This window comes from Nycticebus coucang, chromosome 22 (assembly GCF_027406575.1).
Source record: "Nycticebus coucang isolate mNycCou1 chromosome 22, mNycCou1.pri, whole genome shotgun sequence".
NCBI classification, from domain to species: Eukaryota; Metazoa; Chordata; class Mammalia; order Primates; family Lorisidae; genus Nycticebus; species Nycticebus coucang.
In genome coordinates this window covers 32,491,432-32,513,743 of record NC_069801.1, presented here as the reverse complement: position 1 = coordinate 32,513,743, position 22,312 = coordinate 32,491,432, and the positions used below count along the sequence as shown (strand labels likewise).

The following is a 22,312-nucleotide window of genomic DNA, read 5'->3' as shown; positions in this document are numbered from 1 at the left end:
CTCAGCCTCCCGAGCAGCTGGGACTACAGGCGCCCGCCACAACGCCCGGCTATTTTTTTGTTGCAATTTGGCCGGGGCTGGGTTTGAACCCGCCACCCTCGGCATATGGGGCCGGTACCCTACTCACTGAGCCACAGGCGCCGCCCTTTTTTTTCTATTTTTAGTAGAGATGGGAGTCTTGCTTTTGCTCAGGCTGGTCTCAAACTCATGAGCTCAATCTATCCACTTGCCGCAGCCTCTCAGAGTGCTAGGATTATAGGTGTGAGCCACTGTGTCAGGCCTTTCTTTTCTTTTCTTTCTTTCTTTTTTTTTTTACCACTACAGGCGCCCACCACAACACCAAGCTATTTTTTTTTTTTTTTTTTTTGGTTGTAGTTGTCATTGTTGTTTGGCTGGCCCGGGCCGGGTTCGAACCCACCAGCTCCGTTATATGTGGTTGGTGCCTTAGCCACTGAGCTGCAGGTGTCAAGCCCTTTTCCATTTTCTGTACAGGCAGCATCTTGTCATGTTGTTCAGGCTGACAGATCAACACCCTGTTTCTAGGGGGAAAAAAGCATGTTTCTGGTAGGCATTGTGTGGGTAGGTGAGTCTTACTTTTTTATCCAGTCTCACAGTTGCTACCTTTTAATTTGGGTGTTTGGACCATTTGCATTTGATGTGATTACTGACATGGTTAGGTTTGAACTTACTATCCTACTAGACATATGTGTTCCATCTGTTCTGTGTTCCTTATTCATCTGTGTTTTTCCCTTTTTGTCTTCCTTTGGATTGTGTATTTTTATTGTTCTATTTTACCTCCTTAGTTGGTTTATGAGCTGTAATACTTTGTTTTGACATTTTAGTGTTGTGTATGTCTAACCCTTTGACAGCGGAGAGCTGAGAAGCAAAATGTTCCAGCTGAGGCTTGTATTGATAGCAACAACCATCGGAATACACAGCACTCTGCTGGATGCTCTTTGTTTCCTAATCAAAATAATTCACCCATGTTGGTTTTAGTTTCCACTATTCATACAAATTATTTCAGGCACAGCTGTAAAAACTATTGAGAACAAAGCATAGGATGCTTATAGGCTCAAGTCAGGTAACATAACAGAAACATATGTCAAGTTTTTGTTTGCAAAATGAAAAACGCCTATAGGCATCACTTCCAACAAACGCACATCTTGTTTGAACGCCTATAGGCATTGATCCCAGTCAAAAAGTTAACTCACCACCATCTCCCTTCAGGTAATATTATAATTATTTCACATATAGTATAATAACCTTATAATGATACACTTCTATTTTGCCTCTTGGTCCTGTTGTTACCATATGTTTTACTTTTACATGTTATAAATCCCACATTACGTTGATATTATTTTTGTTTATATAGTTAATTATCTTCTAAAGAGATTTAAATAATAAGAAAAATATCTTTTTTATTTTTTTAGAGACAGAATCGCACCCTATGACCCTTAGTAGAGTTCTGTGGTCTCACACAGCTCACAGCAACCTCCAACTCCAGGGTTCAGGTGATTCTCCTGCCTCAGCCTCCCAAGTAGCTGGGACTACACGTGCCCGCCACAACACCCGGCTATTTTTTTGTTGCAATTTGGCCAGGGCTGGGTTTGAACCCGCCACCCTCGGTATATGGGGCCAGTGCCCTACCCACTGAGCCACGTGTGCTGCCCAATATAAAAATCTTATATATTTCCTCATGTTCTCACCATTTCCAATGCTCTTCTTTTCTTTGTATATTTCCACATTTCCATCTGATATCCTTTTCATTTTCCTGAGGATTTTCTCTAACATTTTTTGTTGAATGGGTCTGCAGGTCATCAATTTTTTTTATCCCTTTTGCATCTGAAAAAAAAAAAATCTTTATTTTGCTTTCATATTTAAAAGATATTTTAACTAGGTATAATTCAAGCTTATGCTGGGCACTGTGGCTCAAGCCTGTAATTTTAGCACTCTGAGAGGCTGAGGTGGGTAGATTGCCTGAGCTCAGGAGTTTGAGACTAGCCTGAGCAGGAACGGAACCCTATCTCCAAAAATAGCCAGGTGTTTTGGCAGGTGCCTGTAGTCTCAGCTACTAGGGAGGCTGAGGCAAGAGCATAGCATAAGTCCAAGAGGTTGCTATGAGCTAAGATGCCACAGCATTCTACCAGGGTGACAAAGTAAGACTCTGTCTCAAAAAAAAAAAAAAAAAAGAATTCAAGCTTAAGTAGAGATAGGTAAGATATAAAACAGACTCAATTTAAACTTGTAAAGATGAGAACTGTAATGTCTAAAATGAAAAAAAATACTATGAGTATTTTTCTTGCTATATTTTATGTTCCCCTACTGTTTTCTCACTTGTATTGTTTTCAGTGAGAAATCTGTTATCATCCTTATTATTGTTCCTCAGTGTGAAACATGTCTTTTTACTCTGGCTGCTTTTAAGATTCTTATGGATCTTGAGCAATTTGATTTTGTTGTACCTTGGTATACAATTCTTCACATTTCTTATGCTTGGAGTGCTGGGGGTGTTTTTTTTATTTGTGAGTTTATAGCTTTCATCAAACTTTGGAAAAAATTCATTCATAATTTCTTTACATATTTTTTTCTGTACTTGCATTCTTTCCTTTTCATTGGAGACTCCAATTTTGTATTTATTAGGCTGTTTGAAACTGTCCAGAGCTCACTGGTGCTGTATTTATTTTAAAAAATATTCTCTGTGTATTTTATTTTGGATAGTTTTTATTAGGTTCACTTATCTTTTCTTCTGCAATGAATAATCTACCATTAAACCCATTTGGTTTATTTTTTCATTTTAGACATTGTAGTTCTCATCTTTACAAGTTTAATTTGAGTTCTGTTTTATATCTTACCTGTCTTTACTTGACTTTTGAACATATAGAGAACAGGTGTAATAATTATTTAATGCCTTTGTCTGTTACTATACATTTACCACCTGAGTCGGTTCTGGGTAGGTGTTTGATTATTCTCTTTATTATAGGTCCTATTTTTCTACTTCTTTGCATGCCTGATAATTTTTTTTCTTTTTCAAAAACTGGTGCCATATTAGCCTGATAATTTTTTATTGGATGCTAGACATTTTACTTAACTGGATAAAGGATATTTTTGTATTATAAATACAATGTTCTTTCCTATAAATATTCTTTAGATTTGTTCTGTAACTCTGTTAATTTACCTGGAAACAGTTTGATCTTTTCTGGTAAGATGCTAGTTATTCCCACTACTGGTGCAGGAACCTTTTCTGTGCTCTAATCAATGCCCCATGAATTATGAAGTTTAGAAAGTTACTTAGCCTCCCTAAAGCTGTGCGAACGGTAATCTCCCCACCTTAGTTTTTGTGGTTCTTTCCTTGGCTCAGGTAATTTTTTTACATGCTCCTTTCTGGAGTTTTCTCTATGTGCAATTCTCTGCCCTCTGGTACCCTGTCTTGCAAAATCTAGTGGTCCAGGAGTATCTGAACTCTAAACTCCATCTTGTTGACTTGAAGTTTGCTGGGATCTGCCTGGGTTCCCTCATCATGCAGTCTGCTATCTTGCGTAAGACACTATCTAAGCAATCAGACAACTCATCTATTTCCTGTCTCTCAAAGTTCACCTTTTTTTGTTGTCCAATGTGCAGTATCTTGAAGATCATTTTTTTTTTTTTTTTTTGTAGAGACAGAGTTTCACTTTATTGCACTCCGTAGAGTACTGTGGTGGCACACGGCTCACAGCAACCTCCAACTCCTGGGCTTAGGCGATTCTCCTGCCTCAGCCTCCTGAGTAGCTGGGATTACAGGTGCCCACCACAACGCCCGGCTATTTTTTTTTTTTTTTTTGGTTGCAGTTGGGTAGGGGCTGGGTTTGAACCCGCCACCCTTGGCATATGGGGCCGGCGCCCTGCTCACTGAGCCACAGGCACGGCCCTGAAGATCATTGTTTCATATAATATATTTTATCCAGTGCTATGGGATTTTTCGTATGGGAAGGTAAATCCCATTTTTGTTACTCCATTATGGGCAGAAATAGACATTTCTATCTGTATTTTAAAAATAAGTTCCTAGGGCGGTGCCTGTGGCTCAACAGAGTAGGGCACCGGCCCCATATGCCGGAGGTGATGGGTTCAAACCCAGCCCTGGCCAAAAACTACAAAATAAATAAATAAATAAATAAATTCTTCATATGATTATGATACAACAACTCAAGCCCTAGTCTCCAGGTAACAGTTGTAGTCCTATCAGACTATTTCCCACTGATCTACATTCATCCATATAACTCTGATTCTATGTCTTTGCTTTTTCAATTCCTTAACTCTTGAATACCTTCTTTTCCTTTGTTTACCTTATCCAAATCTTAAAGATTCTTCAAAGTTTAATCAGCATGCTATTAAACTTTGCTATCTCCTCCTCCTCAGAGCAGGAGGGTCTCCACTCTTTTGCAGAGAAAGTCACTCCTTCCTAAGTGCTTCTATAGCAAATGTATTATGTTTTAGTCATAGTAGTGGTTATATTCTCCATTTTATAATACTTATTTGCTCAACTTTTTGTAAGATTTCTAAGAATACACACTTTGTCCTCCTTGCACAAAGTGGGGTTTTCTTTGTTGGTTTTTTTTTTTTTTGAGACAGGAGTTTTACTTTGTTGCCCTCGGTAGAGTGCTGTAGCATCACAGCTCGCAGCAACCTTAAACTCTTGGGCTTAGTGATTCTCTTGCCTCAGCCTCCCAAGTAGCTGGGACTACAGGTGCCCGCCACAATGCCCAGCTATTTTTCTGTTGCAGTTGTCATTGTTGCTTAGCTGGCCTGGGCTGGTTTCGAATCGGCCAGCCTCAATGTATGTGGCTGGCACTGTGCAATCTTCTTGCCTGGGCCTTCCAAGTAGTGGGGACTAGAGGTGCCTGCCACAATGTCTGGCTAGTTTTTCTATTTTTAGTTGAGATGGGGTCTTGCTCTTTCTCAGGCTGAACTTGAACTCCTGAGCTCAAGCAATCCACCTGCTTGGCCTCCCAGAGTGCTAGAATTACAGGCATGAGCCACAGTGCCCAGCCCACAAAGTAGGTATTTTATCATATTGTAATCTAAGGAAGGAAGGCCTTGAAAGGAAGAAAACAAGTAACAACGGAACTAACCTTACAGAGAGAACATCATAGCGTTTGTATATGGTGGTTTGTAATCTTGCTTGGGGAATCTGATTGAGTGGTATGTTGAGGAGGATTAGGAGGCCACATTGTGGCTCATGGAGAAGAGTAGCCATTATATAATAACATGTTGGAATGTGTTTTGTTAGCTTTGACTAACACATTGGATATTTTGAAATAACTAACAAGTATATACTACATGTCAGGCAGTACGCTAAGCATGATATTGCTATTGATTTATTTACTTCTGATAATGCATTGAGGTAAGTTCTATTAATAGTTCTATTTTGTAGGTAGGGAAACTGAGGCATAAAGAGGTTAAATAGCTTCCTCAAGTCACACAGCTGGTAATTTTGGCTCCAAAGCCTGTGCTCTTGTTATTGTTAAATTGCTTTCTAGTGAACATTTAATGTTTTAGACAAATTGTGACAGTTAGCCTACACAGCTATATTTCTACAATATGAAAGTGATAAAATAAATTTAGTGTTTGTTAACATGATAATGGACCAAACCTCCCAAACCTTTATCTTAGATTGGAAAAAGTTTTCTTTCATATTCCTACAGTCATGTCTGATTCTTTGTGTTTTATTTCTTTAGGATCCCTTGCCAGCTCCATATTTGACCCACTCAGATCTCTTGTGGGTGCTTCAGGAGGCGTCTATGCTCTGATGGGAGGCTATTTTATGAATGTTCTAGTGGTAAGACCTTTGGGGATGAAATATACAGGCCTTTTACTTAAAAAGAGAAAATAAACAGGCTTGGCACCTGTAGCTCAGTAGTTAGGGTGCCGGCCACATATACCAGGGCTGGTGGGTTTGAATCTGGCCTGCGCCTGCTAACCAACAATGACAACGACAACAACAACAACAACAACAAAAAATAGCCAGGTGTTGTGGTGGGCACCTGTAGTCCCAGCTACTTGGGAGGCTGAGGCAAGAGAATCGCTTAAGCCCAAGAGTTTGAGATTGTTGTGAGCTATGATGCCATAGCACTATACCAAGGGTGACATAGTGAAACTCTGTCTTCAAAAAAAAAAAAAGAGAATATAAACAGTAACTTATTTAGCTTGGGAAATTGTCATTTATCAATATTTGCTGAAAGCCAGGCATGTTGGGGTGCAACTGTAGTCTCAGCCACTTGGGAGGCTGAGGAGGAGGATCACTTGAGGTCAGTAGTTTGAGGCTGCAGTACAGTATGATTGTTCCTGTGAATAGCCACTGTACTCCAGCCTGAGCAACACAGTGAGATGCTGTGTCTTTTGTTTTTGAGACAGAGTCTCACTATTTCGCCCTTGGTAGAGTGCTGTGGTGTCACAGCTCACAGCAACTTCAAACTCTTGGGCTTAAGTGATTCTCTTGCCTCAGCCTCCCAAGTAGCTGGGAGCCCACCACAATGCCTTTATTTTTTTGTTGCTGTTGTTTAGCTGCCCTGGGTCGGGTTCAAACCTGCCACTGTTGGTGTATGTGGCTGGCACTGTAACCACTGTACTACGGGCACCGAGCTGAGATGCTCTTAAAAAATAAAACTTTAGAGGCAAGAGAATCGCTTAAGCCCAGGAGTTGGAGGTTGCTGTGAGCTGTGTGAGGCCACGGCACTCTACCGAGGGCCATAAAGTGAGACTCTGTCTCTACAAAAAAAAAAAAAAAAAAAAAAAAAAAAATAAAACTTTATTGAGCATTTATTTTCTTTCTTAGAATTGTATGCCCACCAGAATTTTCATTTCATATGTTTTATTTTCTGATCTTAAAAGTAACGAGCATTAAATAAATTTTTAAATAAAACTCCAGATATTCAAGGTCCCCAATATAGCCTATGTTAATAGTTTGGTGGTGGGAGTAGGTAGGAGAGGTTGATGATAGTTTTTTATATATATATCCTTTCAGACCTTTTTATACATGTATTCAAAATCCTACCAACACTAACATTACAAGAACAGAAACACTCTTATATTGTTCTGCATTTTAGCACAGGGTATCCTGACCATCTACCTATGTCAGGGCACAGAGAGCCCCCTCGGGTGCTCCTTAGACTCCTCCATGTAGCTGCATCATGAGTTATTTAATGACTCTCTCATTGAAGGGATGACCTTGCTTTTCACATTTATAAATAACATTGTAAGAGATGCTATTTTTTTAACATTTTTTTCCTTTGTGTGATTTTTTTGTTTGTTTGTTTTGGGTGGGATAGATTTCTGGAGGTGGAGGTACTGGATAAAGTCTTTAAGTTGGTTGGAAGTGGTGGCTCACACTTGTAGTCTCAGCACTTTAGGAGGCCAAGGCAGGAAAATCACCTCAGGCCAGGAGTTCAAGGCCAACCTGAACAACATAGTAAGAACCCATCTCTACAAAATATAAAAAAATTAGCTGGGTGTGGGGCATGTGCTTGAAGTCCTAGCTTCTTGGAAGGCTAAGCCAGGGGAATTGCTCAAGCCCAGGTGTTGGAGGTTGCAATGAGCTGTGATCATGCCCTTGTCCTCACTGTATTTAAGACAGAGTAAAACCCTGACTAAAATTAAAAAAGGGCTTTAAATTTTTATATATATATGCCAAATTGTCCTCTAAAGGTGGCATTTCATTTTACACTCCCATGATAGTATGTGAGAATGTCAACCACTTTTTGAAACAGGCTAAAATCCCGACTAGTTTTTAACCCTTTAACCTTTTAGGCATACTTCTAAAAATACTGTAGCAAGAAAAATAACAAGCAATTATAAAATTCTTCCAAACATAGGAGTTACTTAGAAAAATGGTTTTTAAACTTTGCATGGTAACCTGTGAAGGGAAATAAATTTGGTTGAAAGGATTGCTGCCAAAAATTAAGCAAAATTTACAAAAATCAGTGTGTATCTGTATCACATGTAATAAGGGTAAATACGAGTTGATTTATGTGTGTACAGGGTTATTATGCAAATTATTTCTTATGCACACAGGAATTTGAAAATAATTGATGTAGAATAAATATGCCTATTTCAGCATTTTTACTCCTTGGGAAGAGAGTTTATAATTTGAAAAAGAAGGGAGAAGTAACGTAATAAGTTAGAAATGTCTGACCCAGCAGTTCTCTAGTGACACACAGCAATATACTGCAAGCTGGACTGAAATTTTTCAAAGCTAAAACCAAATAATGGCTTCAAGGTAATACTTAAAATTTTAGTTAAGTCTTTGTTAACTACTAGTGGGAAAGATGATGAAGAGGTATCAAATGAATATTTAAAAAGCTTAGAAATATTTCATCAGACTTGGTTTGACAGCTTTTATTAATCTCCTTATTTATCTATATTTATTTTTCTTTTCTTTTTTTTTTGAGACAGAGTCTTACTGTCACCCTCGGTAGAGTGCTGTGGCGTCACAGGTCAAAGCAACCACCAACTCTTGGGCTTAAGAGAGTCTCTTGCCTCAGCCTCCCGAGTAGCAGGGACTACAGGTGCCCACCACCGTGCCCGGCTAGTTTTTGGTTGCAGTTGTCATTGTTGTTTAGCAGGCCCAGGCCAGGCTCAAACCCACCAGCTTCAGTGCATGTGGCTAGCGCCCTACTCACTGAGCTATAGGTGCCAAGCCTATTTATTTTTCTTTTAAAGACAGGGTCTTGCTCTGTTGCTCAAGCTGGAGTGCAGTGGCATAATCATAGCTCACTGCAACCTCTAAATCCTGAACTCAAGACCATCCTCCTTCCTCAGCTTCCCAAGTAGGTAGGACTATAGTCACATGCCTGGCTAATTTTTAAATTTTTTTTTTATAGAGACAAGATCTCAGCTATGTTGTCCAGGCTGGTCTTGGCCTCAAGTGATCTTCCCACCTTGGCCTTCTGAAGTGCTGGAATTACAATCATGAGCTACCATGCGCAGCTTTATCTGTTTATTTATTGACATATTAAGTGTTGATTTTATATTATTTATATTTAGATTATTTCCATGTAATAAATTGTTGTCTAGTTTATACCGGGAAATTAAATATCATGTTTCATTTTGTTCTCCAAAGTGTACCAGCATCATACTTTCCAAATACATCTGGAAGCTTGGCTCTTACACTCATGCTTTGGTTTGTAAATCCTGTACACTCAAACATTATGTTAAATGAAAAGCAGTTGAAGAGGGAATAGTAACGGGGTTTCACTTGCCAATAGATAGCTTATATGATTATTATTTATCTCTTTGCAAGAATTTTCGAGAAATGATTCCTGCCTTTGGAATTTTCAGACTACTGATCATCATCCTTATAAGTAAGTATGTTTTGGGAACACTGTTTACATTGTTGAAGTAAAAATAAAATATAGAGACAAATCTCTAAATTAAATATTTTATTTGGAATCACTGAATTGAAATTCAGGGCATAAACAGACTTGGGTGGTCTTTGATATTTTCAAAGAAGGAAGAAAAGGCTGGGAGCTTTATTAGCAAGAGAAATGTTCCGTGTTGTTTTGAAAGAAAACCTATCAGCACTAGTGAAGCCTCTGAGACGCAGCAAGCTTTAAGTAGGATTAGTCTTTTTTTTTAATTTAATTTTTTTTTTTATTGTTAGATCATAGCTGTGTACATTAGTGCGATCAAGGGGTACAATGTGCTGGTTTCATATACAAGTAGGACTAGTCTTAAAGTTGTGGCAGGTTGTTTCAGCAGCTCTTAGATAAAACTGGTCTTAAGGTTATAACAGGTAGTTTCAGCAGCTGGGCTTGTACAGAATTCAATTCTTGGAGCAATGCTTTGTGACCCGAATTCTTTTGTCTCCTGGTCTCTCAACTCTGATTTATTTGGTTATGACAAGAATGATCCATTTCACATATCAACTGTCACAATACCTTCAGTTTTATTGGTTCAGCCCTTGGAAGGTCTTTCCACCTTTCCCAAACACTAACATGGAGGATGGCTGCCAGCCTAGTGTCAGAAAAATTGCCCACTTCATCTCCTTAGGAAGACAGAGGTAAAAGGAGGAATTTTCACAGACCTTCATGGGTTGTTCGAGATGGTTTTGCTTTTTGTGTCCTTCTGAAGTGAGGGAAGCCAAGGGAATAGAGCTCTAGGTCCTCCCTCTACTACAGCCACAGCATCTTCACTTATGTTTTCTATACTAGACTTTCTCTGTCATATATTGGAATTTATGTATTTTTTTTTCCTGCAAAGGGAAAACTTGGAAACCCCTGATATGATCTATCTTCTTCCTCAATTACTGAGTTTTCAGAAGAAGAAGACAATACTGATATAACTGTGGCATATAAACACGGAGTGTTGATTGAGGAATGAGAGAAGAAGGTCTGGGAACTGAGGGGCCCACACTAGTGTGCTTACGAAATCTCGGGAATTCTAGCATTACAAGCTAAAGGAGTTCAGGAAGAATGCTCAATCTGGAGAGAGGGGTGGAAGTTTAGCTGAGTCTGAATGTCAGGGATGACAGCAGGCCATACAAGGTAAAAGAAAACAAGAGCAAAGGTGGGACAGTGTTTAATAAGGACCTGCTCCAGTTGAAGCTGTCCCCACACAAGGGCTGTGGGGAGAAGGTCAGACTTCAAAGCCAAGACAGAGGTGATAAAGCCTAAGATTCTGGCTGTCCACATAGGAAGAAAAAATGACTTTGCTAATTGGTATCAAGAGTTCAAATCATCCATGTTATGGGAACAGGCTATTTCTGTGAAAGAGCCTAAATTTAGTTTATGAACAGTTTAACCGTATAAACACCAGTATTTCATCCTGAGACAAAAAGCTCACTTGTTTATAGCTTATAGCACACTTATGCTTTCTCCTCCCTCCCCGCAAGAAACCCAAACCAGAAGGGAAAACTGTCAGCAGAGCAAGGAGGGCGAGTATCCGGGAGACAGCACTGCACCTTGGAGCAGAGCTGCCTCCGATTTAAGTCACCACCAGGACCAAGGGATCAATCATTTGACAAACAGTGTTGTGGTACAAGTTACCTGGCTCTCTAGTCAATCTGCTTCTTTGAGATAATTATCAATGGCTTTTGTAAAATAAGCCCTATCCAGTGATTTTTAACCAGTGTGCCATGAAAAATTTTAAAGATCAATAATTAAATTATTTTTGAAAGAAGTTAAAAGCACAGTAAGTATATTCTTTATTTTTTATTTATTTTTTTTTTTTTGTAGAGACAGAGTCTCACTTTATGGCCCTCGGTAGAGTGCCGTGGCCTCACACAGCTCACAGCAACCTCCAACTCCTGGGCTTAAGCGATTCTCTTGCCTCAGCCTCCCGAGTAGCTGGGACCACAGGCGCCCGCCACAACGCCCGGCTATTTTTTGGTTGCAGTTTGGCCGGGGCTGGGTTTGAACCCGCCACCCTCGGTATATGGGGCCGGCGCCCTACCGACTGAGCCACAGGCGCCGCCCTATTCTTTATTTTTTTAATTTTTAAAGTATATTCTTTATTTTTACTCTTTTGGATCAATATAATTTAAGTGTGCCATAGAGTTTAACTATAGGTTCAAGTGTGCTGTGAGATAAAAAAGGTTGAAAACCACTGCCCTATACTCGGAATACTCTTCAGTGTTGGAGTAAAACCCTTCCCTTATGCACGGGGTATCTCAAAAGATAGTCTGAGTAATATTTCATTCTTGAGGTAAATAATAAAATCATTGATGTGCTTTCAATATATCCTACAAACAAATATCTTACTGAGAGGCAGGACACGCTAGGGTTAACTTTGCTCAATTTCTGGCACATGTCATTACTAAAAATTCTTTGGACTGGTTCTTTCTTTCTTTTTTTTTGAGACAGAGTCTCACTCTGTTACCCCAGGTAGAGTGCTGTGGTGTCACAGCTCACAGCAACCTCAAACTCCTGGGCTTAAGCGATCCTCTTGCTTCAACCTCCTAAGTAGCTGGAACTATAGGCAGGCTCCACCACAGCTGGTTAATTTTGTCTATTTTTAGTAGAGACAGAGTGTCATTCTTACTCAGGCTGGTCTCCAACTCCTGAGCTCAAGCAATCCACCTGCCTCAGTCTCCCAGAGTGCTAAGATTATAAGTGTGAGCCACCTTGCTTGGCCTCGAATGCATTTTTATTTGAAACACATTTCCTTTGAAACACATATAAAGTTTAGTTTTAAATGGCAAATATTCCTCTTATTTTTGAAGGATGTTGGCCTTAATGATCTTTCTTCATTATGCATTGTTTGAGGGACGTATTTTCTTTCTTTTTCTTTTCTTTTTTTTTTTTTTGGTAGAGTGCTGTGGCATCTTAGCTCACAGCAATCTAAAACTCTTAGGCTCAAGCAGTTCTCTTACTTCAGTCTCCCAAGGAGCTGGGACTACAGGCACCCGTGACAACGCCCAGCTAATTTTAGAGATGTGGTCTCACTCTGGCTCAGGCTGGTCTCGAACCTGTGAGCTCAGTCAATCCACCTGCCTTGGCCTCCCAGAGTGCTAAGATTCAGGTATGAGCCACCTTGCCCAGCCTGAGGGATGTATTTCTTTTCTTTTCTTTCTTTTTTTTTTTGTGAGACAGAGTCTCAAGCTGTCACCCTGGGTAGAGTGCCGTGGCATCACAGCTCATAGCAACCTCCAACTCCTGGGCTTAAGCAATTCTCTTGCCTCAGCCTCCCAAGTAGCTGGGACTACAGGCAACTGCCACAGCACCTGGCTATTTTTTGTTGTTGTTGTTGCCATTGTTGTTTTAGCTGGCCTGGGCCAGGTTTGAACCTGCCAGTCTCAGTATATGTGGCCAGCGCCCTACCCACTGAGCTATGGGCACCACCAAGGGGGATGTATTTTCTAACTAAGCAACAGAGCTTTTCTTTGGGAAAAGTTAAAGAAATCTCATATTTTCATCCTTTACAAAATCCATGTAATGGCAACTCTTTGGAATCAGGGCTTCTTTTGGGGTGGGGAAGATATGTCTCAGTTTAGAGGCTGCAGCAACCCAGAAGCAAACTCCCCTAAAGAAGCAGAAAGAAGAAAAAGCCAGGCGAGATGTAGGAAGGGGAAAGATAAACCAGATAGTCACATGCTAACTTTCACATAGATTTTTTTTTTGAGAGGAGGCCTCTGATTATGGAAGACCAGACCAAAGTAATAGTTTCCAGGGAAGTCTGCCATTGTTTGCCAGTGGTTTTCTCATACTTTCACAGTCTTCTCTGTGTGTTATTTATACTGGAACAGGAAACACAATTGATTGAAAATATGATACAGCCTCATTTATCCAGCACTTTGTGTAATAGTCAATTACAATGAAATTAATATTGAGCACTTCCTCGACCTCAATTTCTGCCCAGTGACTTCAACATCAATACAATATTGAAAGAGGAACTAACCAGAACTCATGGTCCTGATGCTATTTTCCCAAAGGCAAGGACTAGGTCTTTCCATCTCCTGGGACACAGTAGCTCACTAAGTAGAGCACAGGGAATTGAGAGATGGGTGTGGAATGTGATATCTCGAAGAGATGTTTCTAAGCATCCTACATGTAGAGCAGAGTTTTTCTAGGCCAAAAAATTGGAAGATTCTTTTGCGGCACAGATCTGGCTTAAAGAATGTCTAAGTTTCACAGTTCTATTGGAGAAGGTCCTTTCATGGCCTGTCTTCAGTAGTCCTGATGGTAAAGAGAGGGAATTGGCATGATGGATGAGAGTGGAGCCTCAGTGTCTTGGTTTCTTTCTTTTTACTTTGTCTTTCTTTCTTTCTGTTTGAGACAGAGTCTTAATCTGTCACCCTGAGTAGAGTGCCATGGTGTCATAGCTCACAGCAACCTCAAATTCTTGGGTTCAAGTAATCCTCTTGCCTCAGTCCCAAGTAGCTGAAACTATAAGCGCCTGCCACAATGCTGGGCTGTTTTTAAAGACAGGATCTCGCCCTAGCTCAGGTTGGTCTTGAACTCCTAAGGTCAGGCATTCTACCCACCTTGGCCTCCCAAAGTGTTAGGATTACTGGCATAAGCCACCGGGACAGATCTTTGTTCCTGTACATAGAAAACGCCACCGTCGTTCCTCATTTGGATTGCCACAATGGTGTTCTTCTACCTGGTCTCCCTGTTCTGGTTCCTGCTCCCCTATGGGAGTATCCAGAGTGATTTTTTTTTTTTTGAGACAGTCTCATTATGTTGCCCTCCATAGAGTACTATGGCATCACAGCTCACAGTAACCTCAAACTCTTGGGCTTAAGCGATTCTCTTGCCTCAGCTTCCCAAGTAGCTGGGACTACAGGTGCCTGCCACAATGCCCAGCATTTTTTTTTTGTTGCTATTGCAGTTGTCATTGTTGTTTAGCTGGCCCAGGCTGGGCTTGAACTTGCCACCCTCGGTGTATGTGGCTGGCGCTTTAACCACTGTGCTATGGGCATCAAGCCCTGAGTGATCTTTTTAAAACAGACATCAAATCATGTCATTCCTGTGCTCAAAAGCTTTCAAAGTCTTATCACTCCATGTCAAGTGCTCACAATGGCCCATGAGGCCCCTACGCGACCTGTGCCCTGCTACTTCCCCAATCTTACCACTTACTTCATTCCTAACCGTAGTCCAGAGTCACCTGAAGGTCTTGCTAAAACACAGAACGCCGTGTTTTCTACCTAAGCATTAGTTAGAAATGCTGAGCCCTTCCCTCAGGGTTTCTAGTTCAGTAGACCTAGGGTGGGTCTAAGAATTTTAGTTTCCAGTAGGTTCCCAGATGCTGCTGGCCTTTGAAAACCGTTGTTCCGGAATCCTGAGGGGTGTAGAGGCTACGATGCTGCTGTTCTGCCCGGGCTGCGGGAATGGGCTGATCGTGGAGGAGGGACAGCGTTCCTACCGCTTCGCCTGCAACACCTGCCCCTACGTGCACAACATCACCCGCAAGTGACAAATCGAAAGTATCCAAAGCTGAAAGAAGTGGATGATGTACTTGGAGGAGCAGCTGCCTGGGAGAATGTTGACTCTACTGCAGAGCCGTGTCCCAAATGTGAACATCCTCGTGCTTACTTCATGCAGCTTCAGACCCGCTCTGCAGATGAGCCAATGACCACCTTCTACAAGTGCTGCAATGCTCAGTGTGGACACCGCTGGAGGGACTAGGGCCAGGGTGGCCCGGCTGCCTGAGGGTCTGCTTAACCTGTCCCTCAGTGTGCATTCTCAGCTGGGAGTATGAATTTTGTGTCCTGAGGGTCTTCACTTGGTCTGACAGAAAACTAACCCTTTTCAGTGTCAAGAAAAGTAGCCTATTTGCCCATCAGAATGAATGGATGAAGTTATTAATGTCCAGGGAGTTTTTGTGTGTGGAGGAGACTGATAACTAAGTATTCTCTGTTTAAGGTCCTGTTTAGTCATCTTTTACATTTATTGGGCAGTTGACATTCCCTTACCACCAACTGATGCTGTTAAATATTTATGTTTGTACAACTTAGTACGTTAAATGTCTCTAAATATTTAATTGTTAATTATAAACTTAATCAGGATTTATTCTGATTATTCATTAAAATGTAAAGTCTAAAAAAAAAAAAGAAAACCGTTGTTCCAGCAAGATCAATTGCCTTAGTGTTCATCAAATGCACCAGGCACATTCCTGCCTGAAGGGACTTGCACATGCTCTTTTGCCTGGAAGAAATATCAGCTTGGCTTACTCCTTTATTTCTTTCCAATGTCATATTCTCAAAGAGATCCTTCCTGACCTTCCCATTAAAAAGAAAAAATCATGGCCGGGCATAGTGGCTCATGCCTGTAATCCCAGCACTCTAGGAGGCTGAGGTGGTGGATTGCTTGAGCTTGCGAGGAGTTTGAGGTTGCTGTGAGCTACAGTGATGCCATAGCACTCTACCTAGGGTGACAGAGTGAGACTTGGTTCCCCCCAAAAGAAAACCACATCCTACACCAGGCACTGTTAGTTCTTTTTCCTCTCTTCGTATTTTCTCCAGAGCACTCAGCACCATTTGACATAACGTATGTTTTACTTACTCATCTCTGTGTCCCCACTGGACTGTTAGCTCCATGAGGAATGCTGTCTGATCCGTCCATGGCTGTATTTCACCACCTAGAATCATGCCTGGCACATAGAAGATGATCAATGAATACCTGGATGAACATATCAAATGGGATAATAATAGTATCTCCTTCACAGGGTTGGCATGAAGATCAATTAGTGACATATGTAGAGCTCTTTTTTTTTTTATTATGAAATCATAGCTGTATACATTACTGCAATCATGGGGCACCATACACTGGTTTTATAGACCATTTGACATATTTTCATCACACTGGTTAACATAGCCTTCCTGGCATTTTCTTAGTTATTGTGTTAAGACATTTATATTCTACATTTACTAAGTTTCACATGTACCCTTGTAAGATGCACCATAGGTGTAATCCCACCAATCACCCTCCCTCTGCCCATCCTCCGCCCTCCCTTCCCTCCCTCTCCCTCATATTTTTAGGTTATAACTGGGTTATAGCTTTCATATGAAAGCCATAAATTAGTTTCATAGTAGGGCTGAGTACATTGGATACTTTTTCTTCCATTCATATGTAGAGCTCTTGGAGTAGCACCTGGCACAGGCTAAGTCTCAATAAATGTTAGCTGTTATTATTATGGGAACCAAAAACATTTGGTGCATTATTGTTGAGATCCTGGGCTTCATTGGGGTGTTTTTCCTTCTAGTTCTGTCAGACATGGGATTTGCTCTCTACAGAAGGTTCTTTGCCCCTGCAAATGGGTCTCCGGTGAGTTTGTTTTCTTCTTCTTTTAATTTACCCATCAAAAAGGGTCATTAAATGGGGGAGTTGGCACTCTGTGATTTAGGGCAGTCAAACTTTCATTTGAAGTTAAGAAAATTCCTGAGGAAATCATATCATTTAACTCCCTCATATCTCTGATCAAGAGACTCAACTTCACTGCACCTGCCATGTTACCAGCTATTCTATAAGAGGCGAGAAGCCCTGTTCACAGAGAAGAAAAAGCTGACTGGGAAACAGCAGTGAAAATTTGGGTCCATATGCATTCATAACAAAAACTGACAAAGACTTCCAGTTTTGCTGGGATTAGTCCTTGAATTTGGTAGTTTCTGTTTGAGTATGTGTGTGTATGTTACTACTTGCATTTTAATTCCAACATCCCATTTATGTGGGATCAGATGATGTTTCTATAGAAATTCCTTATGGCAACTCAACTCCTATTCTCTTGGTTGCAATAATACGGAACAATCCCAAATGCAATAATGATCAAAGAAGAACGAGAAACCATGGCTCTGCCTTGTGTACTCAGAGAATGGGTGAAAATGACTTTTAGCTTTGCACGTTCTAGAACATCTCTTTCTGAGCACTTGGAGTTTTGTGTCTCTTTTGCTTAACCCCTAGTTCTCCAGACTTGTAGGACTCTTGTTTAACTTGTGATGGTTTCTGTGTTTGACTAAGAGAGGTGCAACCTAAATACGCAATTAGCATTTTCTTCATTTATTTCCACTTTCTCCCTTTTTCTCCAAAGGTGTCTTTTGCAGCTCACATTGCTGGTGGATTTGCTGGAATGTCCATAGGTTACACCGTGTTTAGCTGCTTTGATAAAGCTCTCCTGAAAGACCCAAGGTTTTGGATCGCAATTGCTGCTTACCTGGCTTGTGTCTTGTTTGCTGTGTTTTTCAACATTTTCTTATCTCCAGCCAACTGAGCTGCCCCTAAAACAAGTCAATTAATAAAAAGAGCCACGTGGAGGGGAAAAAATGGAAAACCTCTACGAAGAAACAGAGAAGACCTAGAAAAGTTTAATAATTTTATAAAGAGGAAAATACAGCACTCAACTGATTAGTTGTAAGGACTGTTTACAAAAAGAACTTAGGATGTAAAGAAGTAGCTTCCAAATGTAAAGAGGAAGATGAGAAGGAGAGAAAAGAGAAGGGCAGTAAAAACCAGAGATTAGGTCTTCCTAGGCATGGTACACATGTATGTATCCCATAAAAAAGACTTGGGTCTCCTTGGAGGAAATATACTTTGTAGATTGCTTGATAAAACCCTGAATACTATACTATGCTGATAATAAAAACTTTTCATACCAGTGTCAGACTCTTGATAATCATTAAAATATAGCGCTGTTTGAGTAGCTAGAGCACTACCCTTTGAGATGTTTTATATTCTTTACTGCTAATCTTTTCAATAATCCACAAAGGGAGATATAACTCTGTATCTTAGAGATTAGAGGTGAATATCTGTAAACTCTTTCTAAAAATCAAGTACTTGTCTGAGGGGGGCAGAATTTAAACCCAAGTAATGACCTGAGAACCCATTCTCTTCCCTACTGGTCTAACAACACTGTGTTCCCCAAATTCTGAAAGAGTATCATAGGATGGGAACAGATATCTATGTGGATAACACCATGAATGGTTGAAATACAGAATAAGACGGAGAATTTTTTGAATGGCTAGTTTAAGATTCTTTTCCTTTTCTTTTGTTTGAGACGGTCTCCCTCTGTCACCCTGAATAGAGTGCCATGGCATCATAGATCACAGCAACCTCAAACTCTTGGCTCAAGAGATCCTCTTGCCTCAACCTCCCAAGTGGCTGGGGCTACAGGCGCCCACCATAATGCCCGGCTAGTGTTTTTTTTTTCGATTTTTAGTAGAGATAAGGTCTCGCTCTTGCTCAGGCTGGTCTCAAACTTCTGAGCTCAAGCCATCCACCTGCCTCAGCCTTCCAGAGTGCTAGGATTACAGCTGTGAGCCACGGTGCCCAGCCTTAGTTTAACATTCTAACAGTGCATCTAAGATCCTAACAACTGCAAGTGGCTTTCTCCTGCACACTATGTACCTTGACTCTTTGCATTCTCATCTGTGATCAGATTCTCATCCTTCATTCGGTTAGTGGCTGCCCTAGAAGTGGGTAGGATGTATTTATAATCGGTGAAGTGTCATGTCTGAAAGCTGAAAAGTCTGTGTCCTTTTCCTATACAGAAGCCGGGTTGCAATTTGTTTTGTTTTCTGAAATGGTAGTTTTGGGTCACCTGAACACAGGAAATAGAATTTTTCATCAACATATTTCATTTATTAAACATCCCATCTAAACATGTTAATGTATTTTGAAAGGACACATATACATAATTAGACACAATGAGCAAAGCTAGTGTAGTATTTTGAGAAAAACTGACCTGGGTTTGTTAAAAAAAAAAAATTAAGTATGAGCATGAGAATATGAGTATGTTCTCGGTTAAACAAAGATTCAAACAGGAACTTACAAGACAAAAGATCCTTTTCCCCTAGCTAGGACCCCTGTCAGAGGTCATGGCAGTAGGGTGTGTACCCTTCCCGGCTTTCTTCTAGGTGGGATGAGCAGAAAGGGAGATGGACTTTAGTTGACAACGGACTCATCCATTGCATTGAGTGACATAGAATCTGCTCTACCCCCACAAAGGGACAACCTCAGAGAACAAGCTAAAGGTGTCCATGGAAAAACTCCTCGGAGGCATGATTTGCTTCTCAGATTTACCTAAACTAAGTGAAGACTGTGTTACTCCATCGACATTTAAATTGTTGCTGACTCTATACAATTACCAACGATGCTATGTGAACATCCTGGCAGATGCAGTGTACCTTTGAGTATGTTTGGTGAATGAATATTTCATGCACCCAGAAGCAGAAATGTTAATTTTGATAGATTTAAACTGCCTTTCAAATAGCTGTATCTGTTTATATTTTTACCTATAGTATATGAGAGTAACAGTTTCCCTCTACTTTTCCAAAAGAAGGTATTATAAATCTTGACAATTTTGCATTTTGATAGTTAAAAAATAATACTACGTGTAAATTTGTATTTCTCTGACTACTGAGATTGAGCATTTTTCACATTAATTAAATTTACATGTTACTCATGTGTAATTTATATAATACATCGTATAGAAACATAAATCTATGTGTGTATATAAACACATACATAAAATTTTCCCTGATGAAACGTTTGCATTTAATCCACAGAGTAGCTATTATTTGGCAAAGAGGCTCACAGAAGAAATATCTATCATAGCCATCCCACCAGGTCATTTGTTCTGATGATACATTTAATGATCTAAAGTACAATGTAATTGTTAGTAACAGAAAACTAGACAGAGAAACAGGATTTATCTAACTATGAAATTGGACATGACCCATTGATTACTAAGGCTGATGACTAAGAAATTATTACCTAATAAGAAGGACTTTTTGGTGCTAGAGACATGGCTCACTTTACCAAAACAATGACATTTTAATGGGTTCCATCAATAGCAAAAATTACAGTTAAAAAAGCACACATACACACACACAAAAAAAGCACACAAATATCTCCCAGTATTTTAAATTTGACAACTCTGAATTATAGAACAATCATTTACTCAGCTTAATTTGGGGCTCATCAGTTTAGTCTTGTAGACTGCATTGTGTTATTAGGAATATTAGAAACCTTATCCAATAAAGCAGCTACTAGGTACATATAGCTCTTTATTTATTTTTTGAGACAGAGTCTCAAGCTGTCACCCTGGGTACAGAGCTATGGTGTCACAGCTCACAGCAACCTCAAACTCTTGGGTTTAAGCGATTGTCTTGCCTTAGCCTCCCAAGCAGCTGGGACCTCAGGCACCTGCCACAATGCCCAGCCATTTTTTTTTGTTGTTGTTGCAGTTGTCATTGTTGTTGCAGCAGGCCTGGGCCAGGTTCGAACCCACCAACCTTGGTGTATGTGGCTGGTGCCCTACCCACTGAACTACGGGTGCTGCCCACGTGTAGTTCTTTAAATTTTTTTTTTGAGACAGTCTCACTCTGTCACCAGCAACCTCAAATCCTTGGGCTTGAGCAATCCTCTTGCCTCAGCCTCCCAAGTAGCTGAGACTACAGGCACCCATCATTGTACTCCATTAGCTTTTCTATTTTTAGTAGAGATGGGGGGTCTCACTCGTGCTCAGGCTGGTCTCAAACTCGGGAGCTCAAGCAATCCACCTGCCTCATCACCCTTCCAGACTGCTAAGATTACAGGTGTGAACCACTGTGCCTGGCCTAAATTTTTATTAAAATGAGATAAAATTAAAAATTCAATTGCTCTGATACACAAACCATATTGCAAGTACTCGACAGCTACATGTAGCACATGGCTACCTTATTGGACAGCACAGATAGAGAATATTTCCATTGTTGCAGAAAGTTCTATTGGACAGCGCTGTAGCAGAAGGATGGGCACAAAAGGAAATGGATTTTAGTTGATGGCTAACTCACTGCACTGAGCTGCACCGACTCTGCTCTACAAATACAGAGAATAAGCTGGAGATGGCCATAGTGTAACTTCTAAGCATGATTTGCTCCTTAGATTTACCTGAGCTTTGAAAGGTTTGTGTCAATTTCTCTGTTTTAGCTAAATAAGAAAGAGTTGTTTGAAATGTTTTTATCTTTTGTTTTTGAATTCTATGGTACTGTTCCTGTGTATATAAGTTTCATGTCATTTGCTATGAAAGCTTTAATTTGTAGCTAAATAATACTGTTCCTAGGAAATTTTATGTTCTTGCTCTTTAAGGAAAGATAAACCTATTTTCTTTTCATGATTATAAAAGTTAAATGCTCATTGTAAAAAAATTAGAATACATATAATTACAAAAAATTAAGTCATTTGTAATCTTACCACAGTTTTAATATTTTGATGAATACCCATCTAGACATTTTGGTATGCACCTCTACATGTAACAATATTTGCAATGGGCCATACTACTATAACCTGAATTGCAGGGAAATAATATAACATATTAGTATATAGTTATCATTTCTACTGGTAGCATAGTATCACACTGTGGATGTATCATTGTTTAGTTAATCTTTCTTGTACTGATAATTATTTGGGGATTTTTAATTTATGACTATTAAAAACAATAACATGAATAACGTCCTTGCTTACATTTTAAAGCTTTGGATTATTGCTTATACTATTCTTAACAGAATAAAGTCAGTAGAAATTTTCTCTATCTCAGGAAGACAACCAAATTTTAGAAGGCTGATGCTTTTCCAAGTCTTATTAATAATATCAAGCTTTAAGAAAGTAAAGACTGTAAACCCAGTTATTTAAAAAGCCAAATCTATTACTATTTGACATTCCTAAAATGTTAACAGAAACAGATCATCTCAATGTTCCTTTCTTGTAAATTTCAAGTTTTCTCAAAGAGGAAAAATAGTTGTGTGAAATAAGAGCTGACTCTAGAGCTACATTGATTGGATCTGACTATCAGCTCCAGCTGTCTGACCTTTGGTAAATTAAGGCGTGCCTGGGTTTCCTCTGTAAAATGGGGGAAACGACATGCCCTATAGGAT

At 40.0% G+C, this 22,312-nt stretch overlaps 1 protein-coding gene and 1 pseudogene across 1 annotated transcript in view; both read left to right on the top strand.

Annotated features, from left to right (window-relative positions):
* Positions 1 to 18,054, top strand: part of RHBDL2 (rhomboid like 2) — a 58,816-nt gene extending 40,762 nt beyond the window's left edge. Inside the window, exons 6-9 of the mRNA XM_053575616.1 lie at positions 5,709 to 5,809; positions 9,269 to 9,329; positions 16,669 to 16,730; positions 17,491 to 18,054. Of these exons, the coding sequence (XP_053431591.1) occupies positions 5,709 to 5,809; positions 9,269 to 9,329; positions 16,669 to 16,730; positions 17,491 to 17,670 (404 nt within the window). The 3' untranslated portion in view covers positions 17,671 to 18,054. The remainder of the gene's footprint in view (positions 1 to 5,708; positions 5,810 to 9,268; positions 9,330 to 16,668; positions 16,731 to 17,490) is intronic.
* LOC128574774 (DNA-directed RNA polymerase III subunit RPC10-like) lies at positions 14,767 to 15,384 on the top strand (annotated as a pseudogene).
* Positions 18,055 to 22,312: the final 4,258 nt, after the last annotated feature.